General features: G+C 43.0%; 1 protein-coding gene across 4 annotated transcripts; it reads left to right on the plus strand.

Annotated features, from left to right (window-relative positions):
- On the plus strand, positions 476-4,834 carry LOC8073597 (CAAX prenyl protease 2). 4 transcript variants are annotated; one of them, XR_002447275.1, is made up of 9 exons: positions 476-838; positions 941-1,003; positions 1,105-1,293; positions 1,572-1,683; positions 3,027-3,095; positions 3,698-3,760; positions 3,974-4,142; positions 4,239-4,319; positions 4,439-4,492. XR_002447275.1 is itself a non-coding variant. In XM_021446991.1 (8 exons), the coding sequence occupies exons 1-8, from the start codon at positions 608-610 to the stop codon at positions 4,570-4,572; spliced, it is 942 nt and encodes a 313-aa protein (XP_021302666.1). In that variant the 5' UTR covers positions 476-607; the 3' UTR covers positions 4,573-4,834. The 4 variants fall into 4 exon arrangements, 2 of the variants coding, with proteins under 2 accessions (XP_021302666.1, XP_002439636.1); XR_002447276.1 differs by having other exon boundaries at positions 4,445-4,463; XM_021446991.1 differs by lacking the exon at positions 3,974-4,142 and having other exon boundaries at positions 4,439-4,834.

The raw sequence follows: 8,521 nt of genomic DNA on the forward strand, positions 1-8,521 counted from the left end.
CATATCGATACCTATCATAAGAGGTGGTGTGTATGCGGAGATCGACAAGCTCGACCTTAGGTTGACAATAGCGGCAACGACGGTCTCCTCCGCAACATAGGATGTTGCGCGCTCGCTCTAATCTCTCCTCAGCCACCGCGCCGGAGCCTAACGCCGTCAGCGCCATAGTGAAGACCGCTCACGTCTGGCTCCTATCTAAGTGCCGGAGGTAGAAGACGAAGCTGATGAGTGGGTCTCACAAGGAGCTGTGGGACCCAGCTATCGTAAAGGGAAAGAGAAGCACGGCAAGGACATCTTTGTCTTTTCACATGACATCTTCACGCTGGCATCGTGACCTGACACGTCATATACATAAAAACATTTGTTTTTGGTAAATATATAAGATTTCTTCTTCATCCGGTAAATTTGTAAGTGATATTTATGAGATAAATGGTGTTGTTTATAATGGTAAAAATGTAAATCTCCCGCCGTCGCTTCGCTCGTCTCGTCCTTGCAACTCCAGCGCCGGCATCTTTTTCCTCGCGCCAACCCCCGCCACCCTCCTCTCCCCCTACGAAATCTAGGATCCAATGAGCAACCTCGACTGACGCCCGCTTCGCCGGATTAAATGGCGACGCCGGCGAGCCTCCACCCCGCCACGCCGCCGGCGATATCAGGTGCCCTGGCGGTGGTGGCGTGCGCCGTCATGGCGGTATCCTACGTCGCTGTCCTCTATGCCCCGACGGTCATCCTTCGCTTCCCGCCCCCGACCTCGCTCCGCACCTTCCTGCACCGCCGCTTCGCCTGCGCCGCCGTCGCATCCGCCGCCTCCGCCCTTGCCACCGCGTCCCTCCTCCGAGTAAGCGCCCCTGCTCTCCTCCGGTACATGCCTCCTGCCCCAATATCTGAACCTGAACTGAACGAATCTCGAATCCCCCACCTTTCTCGTCTTCGTCCTCAGGTCTGGAGCCTCAGCGACTTCGCTGATATGCTTGCTGTGTTCGGCGTTAGGAAGGATCACTTGGTAAGCGATCTTTTTCCAAATATAAGCTACAGTCTCGTACTAGCTCGCTCATTAGTGTTGAGCTTTTCATGTATTTAAACGCTGGTTCAATTCTTCTACAGTTTCAGGCCGTGGTGATTCCACTTTTACTTACATCCCTGGTGTATGCTGGGTCTTTCGTTACTAGATTGTGGTTCCTAGCGAGCTCATGGGGCAGTGGCGATGAGGTGGAGATAGGCTGCGCCCAGAGGCTTGCACAATGGATCCAAGCTGCTGTTGCGGATGTTATGGTTTGGCGGAACTATGTAGTGGTCTGTTCTTCTTCCCCTTTTTACCATTTTTTTTTTGTACTTATAAGATACTACATGTTGTAAACCAGTGATCGAGGTTATTGTAGCAAACTAACAATACATGAAGAATTGTTGACTCATTAACTGAACATCTGAGTGTAGCTAACAATTACTGTAGTGCCTTTGCAATCTGTAGTACTATTTAGGATACTACTGATATTAATTAGTGCTACTACTGAAAACACTTTGATTCCCTCTTCTGTTGTAGTGATATTGTTTGGTAATGACCTTTTGACCAGGCGCCATTTACTGAGGAGCTGGTTTTCAGGGCATGCATGATACCTCTTCTTCTGTGCGGGGGATTCAAAATGTCTACAATTATATTTCTGAGTCCAGTCTTCTTCAGTCTAGGTAAATTTCTATAGTATCGTTCTAACTTTTTGAATTCCGAAAGAACCAACTTTGGCTGTATCTTTTTTAACCTTCTCATCTATGGGCACACATCTGTGAATGGTGGCGTGATGAGTGAAAGGATCGTGCTCTGGAGTATGCTGTAGCGCAAGATAGTTGCTAGGTTCTGAAGGAAGTTCAGGCCCTGTCAGAAGTTTCAGTTAGTCAGGGGCATTGGATTAGTAATGGTCGTCAGTTCGGTTTGTTAGGATATCTCGTTTGTTACGGGTTTTGGATCATTACCTGTTATTATATTATGACCGGCATTCTATGTCAATGTTGTGCCAAGTGTCACCGTGGCAAACCAGCGACAGCATCGACACTGCTTCAGTTGGTTCAGGGGATTTGTTTCTCACTTCATTAGCTCAAAGATAGGATTTTTTGGTTTGGTAACCTTGATGGTTTGTTAGGATTTATCTATTTAAATAGCCCAAACACTATCATTTGTTTGGTAAGCAAGATCATTACATAAGTTGTTGCTTCTTGACCAGAACCCATTTGCCTCCCGCTCCCACCTTGCCATGTGCAAGAAGGGCACCTGCTCGCTGCCAGGGGGTTCAACCCCTTGCTGCTGGTCACTCAGCAATGGGCCCTCTGCAACCTTTCGGGTCCTATCATTAGCAGATTGATTTAGAAGTTAGATGGAGTTGGCTGATTGTAATTGGTGAACTCAAGCAATATATGGAATCCATCATCCACTACCTCTTTCTTTCCCTGCCTCTTGGTCAGTGTGTGCTGTCGTTGGCTCCTAAGCCATGGCCTCGAGGTCCATGGCCATGCCTGAGTATGTCACACGATTAAAGCCTAGGCAATGCTCCCGTCTCCAATCATCTACGATCATCACTTCTGGTATCTGCTTTGTCTGCCAATCCCATTTTGCAAGATGAGCTCACCGAGAAGATCAACAGCACCATGTCCATTGACATCCATCCTCATGGGCCTCAAGCGGATGGTCCGATCACTTATTCTGTTGGCACCAATAGCAAAGATCTCAATTCGCTTACCAGCGAAGGTCACCAGCCTCTAAGTATCCCACGACGAGAGTGCAGAACAGGTTCTCTCACTGAACCTCGCAATTTCACGTCTGAATCTCACAGCATGGCAACAAGGACCCTGCCCAGGTTCATCAGGCCGATCTGATCCGGCAATGACAAGGACCTAAAGTTTTCCGATCTTTCTTGCTCTAGTTTGTGATTAGTTTATTAATCAAATTGCTGCATACCACATCCACATGGTATTGCCTATACATTCTCTGTTGTTGGTGATGTACTCTTCTAATTAGAACTGAACCTTTCTGTTGACAGCACACTTAAACCATTTATTTGAACTACACCAGCAGGGATGCAATTTTATGAGATCGCTACTGATTGTAGGTATTTTTCTTTGCACATCTTGTTTTCTGCTTTAGTATTTTCCTGCAATGGTTTGGGAAGAAATTTTTTGGGCAAGATTAACTTAGATGTCAGAAACTCAGAACAGACTTTTGGATCTATATTTAACTAACTTTATTTCTATTAAAATCAAGGAGAACTATAACATGTTAGTTTAATATGTTTATTCTACAGTGACAAGTTTACCTTTAAATCAGTTGCACTGTGGTCTCACATATTCACTACCACTCTACTGCATGCCAGGAGAGTCAACAATTAAAGCTATGGTCTTAATTTCTATCTTCTTTCTTCTATGCTATAACCTTAGGCTTGTTGCAAATATTGACTTCTCGATTGAGATGGCTCAAGTTCAGGCACAACTTTGCTCTTACAGATTATATCTGAAGCTAGAAACCTAAACTTTTACCTTTTAGTATGCTTGGCAACAAAATTGGCATCTTCAAAGTCATTAGTCTTCTTTAGTTCTCCACATATTTTGTCAGACATTGGCATAAGAAAGTTGGACTACCTCTGTTTCATCGATTGTGGACACCTATTTGCTGCACTTTCTGAGCTTGATTTAACTTCTTACATTCCCTCCTCAGGTGTCCAGCTGGGCTACACCGTAATCTTTGGGTGGTATGCAGCATTTTTGTTCATTCGAACAGGTCTCACTCATTCCTTTATGTTATTTTGTGTGTTATTGTTTTCTTGCTATTGTTCTTAGAACTCTTTTTCAGTTTTTCCAGTTTTAGAATTGAACTTTCCATGTTTTATCATTCAGACTTGGTTCATGCTCAATCAATTTTTTGGATAATCAGATTTGCAATGTAGGTGTTATGATTACCATTGATTTTTTAGTATGATATTCCATATTGCAGAAACATGGAAAGCAAAACCGTATGACAGCAAAATGACGATTCCATGTTCCATATTTCATTGTTTTTTCAACCATATTTTGGTACATTTGACCAAGTTTATGGATTGTAACCTGGCTGCATGATTGTGCTTGCACTCCAATTTCCATTTGGTTTTATGACATGATGGATGGTAACTATAGTTATTTTACTGTAAGCAAGTTTAATATGGTTCTGATAACAAGGTTTCATTGTTGATTGACTTTCATTTGGGAAAAAAAAACTACAGGTAATCTGTTATGCCCAATTGTTGCTCACGTCTTCTGTAATATGATGGGTTTGCCTGTTTTCTCGTCACCACGAACAAAAGGTGTGTATTTGTATACATATATGGGTCCTGTTTTCTTTCGATAAAAAAAGAATAAAACCTTAAGGTTTGTAAAGTTATTTGCCCAACTTCTTATGATGCCTTCTGTTTTTATGTCATAGGAGCAGCATCGGTAGCATTTATGGCTGGATTGATATCCTTCTTTTGGCTGCTTTTTCCTGCAACAAGTCCTGAACTGTACAACAGTAGTTTTGATCGCTGCAATTGCTGGCATGGCTTTTGCAATTGGAAATAACATAGAACTAGATTGGAGGGCAGTGGATCCTAACTTGAAGCTACTAACAAGTGAGATCCCTAGGTCTTAGCTGCCGCTGCCATCAGATTTTTCATTTGCAGGAACTCCATATGAATGTTGTAAAACATTTTGCAGATATTTTTTCCCTTGTTTTAGATTAAGACTTAAGAGGCTAAACTTGCAAAAAAAAAACAATGTACTTTGCCACTTCTTAAATACGTACTGATCAAGAAATCGATATCAATCCCTTCTCAAAGTGAAATTTGGCTTCGTTGAGCTGCTTTTATTTCTTTGTGCTTGCTACTGCAGCTCCTAGAGTTTGTAGATTACTCATCCTGGATCCTTATGATTGTAAACGGGAGACATGTTTCCAAGTCAATATGATTCCACTTTTTAAAAAGTACTAGTTAATCCTGGATCCGTCTCAAAGTCGCGATAGTATTTTTTGGTTTTTAGTTTTACAAATCAACCATTTGGGTTCCCGTCCTACTAGTTAGGATCCTGATTTTAACCTCTCTTTTTTTTTTTTTTTGAGGATGTGATCCTGATTTTAACATCGAGTGCAGCAAACACCAACTGTCATGGTGTGAGATTTATATTTGGCGTGCTAAATCAGGTATTAGGATGTGTTGGTTAAAAGTCCAAAAATCAGACCATCATTATAGATGGAGAACATAAACTTGTATAATTAAGTTCATCGCCATTAAAAGTATTGAACAATGTTGTACTATCTCTGCCCCATAAAAGGAACATAAACTTACGATGGGTATCTTTCTTTCGTTTTTCAGAATGTAAGATCATCAGTTTTGTAAAATAACTCTCTACAATTTTTCAGCAAAAAGAAAAAAAAAAGTTCCTCCAACAATTTGGTAAAAAAGGTTCTTGAAAATAAAAAGTTATCATATATCCTCTTCTCGTAAGTTTTTTGCAGTCGAAAAGAACTTTGTATCCACTCCTCATCTAGCATTTTTTCTTGGGAGATCAGAGTAAACTGGACACATGCGTAAATTTAAAAAAAAAAATAGATGTCTCCAATTGAGAAAACGGTAAGAGACAAAAAAAAAAGTACTATTCAAAGATGTTTGGTTCGTCAAGGATACTTCGGGGTTCCTAATAAAAATCATTTAGGAAGATAAAATAGGAAACTAGGAGAGGGAAATAAATTGATATTAGGAAACTAGGAGAGGGAAATAAATTGATATTGCTACTTATTTTATCAACTCGCTAATTTTTAGTTTAGCAAGTTAATTATAGGAAACACCTTGAGTTCCTCTAATTAGAGTTGATGACTTGATGTGAACATATAAATAACGGTAATGATATGGACCGAGCGTCCGGACCGTCGGACGCCGATTCCACGCATCCACTTCTAATTTTATCACAGACACACCTGACTCTGCACTAATCGCACACTGCTTTTCTCATTCCTTATCCTTTTCTCCATAGCTCACTTCCATGGTGCTCGCACCTCTCCGGTTGCCGCTTTGCCTGCTCGTCAGAACAGACGCAACACGCCACTTCGCTGCTGCCCCGTGCCGCTCATCGGCGCTCACTGCCTCCCGGTGCTCGCGCCCCTCCCCTTGCTGCCTCGCCTGCTTGTCAGGAAAGACGTTGCGCGCTGCACGCCACTTCGCTACCGCCCCGCGCTGCTCATCGATGCTCCCTCCCTCCCTTCATCCCTTCCACCTCCACGACCTCCATGCGACCTTGCTCCCACTCTCCCTATCGGGGACAAGGACGATGGAGGTGGCTTTGACGAGGTAGGTCGCTTTTCTCTTGATCTGAGCCTTCCTCCTCCCTTCTTTCTCCTCCTTCTTCTTCTCCTCCAGATCTGAGCCCTCCTCATCCTCATCCCCATCCCCATCCTCTGGATCTGAGCCTCCTCCTCCTCCTCCTCTGGATCTAAGGCACACAATGGTGGCTAGGGTTTCGATGAGATCTGAGATTCTATTTTCTCATTCATCCAGCGAGATTGAAGGTGATGGGCCAGGGCTAGAGCATCCTGGACCTCGAAACCTATCCCCTTGCTATTTTGTACGCTTTTTTCGTTGTTTTTCCGTGTTGTAATAGATTTTTGGGGATGTTGCAGAAGATGATTTTCAAATGTTACAATAGGTGTGAATCATATGTTGCAGAAAGAGAGTAGTATTTGTTGAGATTGTTGCAATAGGGTATTTCAGTTATTGAAATTACCATTTACAAATGTTGCAGTACTACTATATGAGATGTTGCATTAGTTTTTTTCCGATGTTGCACCTTGCATTGCGCTTTTTGTTTCTACCGTTGCAGTAGCTTCGGTTTGATGTTGCAACAAGTAATTCTTCTCTAGACATGTTGCAAGCGTTTTGATCTGGACGTTGCATGGTGTTTTTTGCAAGTGTTTCATTAGCATGTTTCGAGTGTTTTAGCTGTTTCGTACTAATGTTGCAAGTGTTTCATCTAGATGTTTCAAAAGTATATCTAGTGTTGCAGATAGTGTGTTTTAGATGCATATTTTATATGTTTCATCTGCCTTCAGACGTATGTTGCAAATGTTGTATCCGAATGTTTCAAAAGTAGATCGGGTGTTGCATTGTCTCTTTCTCTCCTTTTGGCACTGACTGGGCATCTGCCACCTCTCTCCCCTCCTTTGGATGCTGGCTTAGCCACCCGCCGCCGCTGCTAGTCCTGTGCATGCGCGTGAGCAGCGGAGGGGGTGGAAATGAGGACTCCCCGGGGTGCAGTCGGGGCAGTACGGCTGGGTCCAAGCGGTGCGGGCCTATGTGGGCGGACGCGGGATGCAGGCGCTCGGGGGAAGATGTAAGCGGTGCGGGCTCATGTGGGGGAGTGCGGGATGCAGGCGCGGGGAAAGATGTAGTGCAGCGTCCGGACACGTGCGTCCGTCCGGACGTCCGGGCGCTAGCAAAACTGTATAAATAATGATTCATAGAAAAAATATATATTTATGAGTGCAAAGGGTGAACTTGTGAAAAAGAATAAAAATCACCGAACTGTTTAGGTGCTATTTAACCTAGGTTTTCATTCATTAGGGGGCACTAGAGCAAGACAATCAAAATCGACATCATCCATAGACCATAGCAGACTCATTGAATCGGACTCTATATTTTTTTAAGCGTTGCCAAGGGGTGCAGCCACATAGCAGTCAAAATCACGTTTCTACCATGCGGTTTGTGACTCTGGGATCCTATTGTTCTGAGTTACAATCCGAGTCATAACCATGATTTTAACAACTTGAGAGTGTAGCAAAGACCACGGTAATTTTGTGCCAGATTCAAAAATTTTGTCGTGGGGATCATGTGGCGTGCTAAATTAATTATGGTGTGGTCCTATATTTGGCCCAAATCCTATTGCAACCCTTTCTTTCAATATATGTGTATGTACACTGCTTTGTTAGTTGTCATTGCCACATTGCAGCCTAACAGAACGGGGGCAAGGCCGGGTGGACACTAGATGTAATTGTGTGGTACTCCGATAATAGGTTACTCGGCAATCACAACCTCTAAAATTGGATATCTTCTAAGCACAACACCACCGGTAAATCAACATGGTCACACATAACACACAGGTGAGTGGTTTCATCGACCTCCCCTTAAGACGCTATCATATGGTCTCGGACAGATTCGTTTATCTGATAAAAGTAAGCAAGTGGTACAACACAATTGCATTATTTAAGCACAAATGGGAGAAGGGTGAAAGAGAGTTGAAATTTTAAATCCGTGCATTTCTCAAACTATAGGCATGGTTCAGTTTCCTTCAGCGTAAAAGTAGCCAAACCAAATATCGGTTCCAACACACAAATAAAATACTACCAGCAACGTCCAGAAATACAAAGGGATTTTGGCTATTCAAGTGAACAAAAGCTTTGCCCAGGAGACCAGAACTCCAGGTGAATAGCCAAAATTCCTTGTATTTGGAGACGGAGGTAGTACTAGTTATTATGCAAAAGTCA

This window comes from Sorghum bicolor, chromosome 9 (genome assembly GCF_000003195.3).
Source record: "Sorghum bicolor cultivar BTx623 chromosome 9, Sorghum_bicolor_NCBIv3, whole genome shotgun sequence".
Classification (NCBI taxonomy): Eukaryota; Viridiplantae; Streptophyta; class Magnoliopsida; order Poales; family Poaceae; genus Sorghum; species Sorghum bicolor.

What these genes read in the sequence shown, in the direction of transcription:
- LOC8073597 (XM_021446991.1), top strand. Translation starts at nt 608, where the DNA reads ATGGCGACGCCGGCGAGCCTCCACCCCGCCACGCCGCCGGCGATATCA. An exon ending in CCACCGCGTCCCTCCTCCGA is followed by an intron (nt 839 to 940) that starts GTAAGCGCCCCT and finishes CTTCGTCCTCAG; the next exon opens with GTCTGGAGCCTCAGCGACTT. An exon ending in TCCAGTCTTCTTCAGTCTAG is followed by an intron (nt 1,684 to 3,026) that starts GTAAATTTCTAT and finishes TTCTGTTGACAG; the next exon opens with CACACTTAAACCATTTATTT.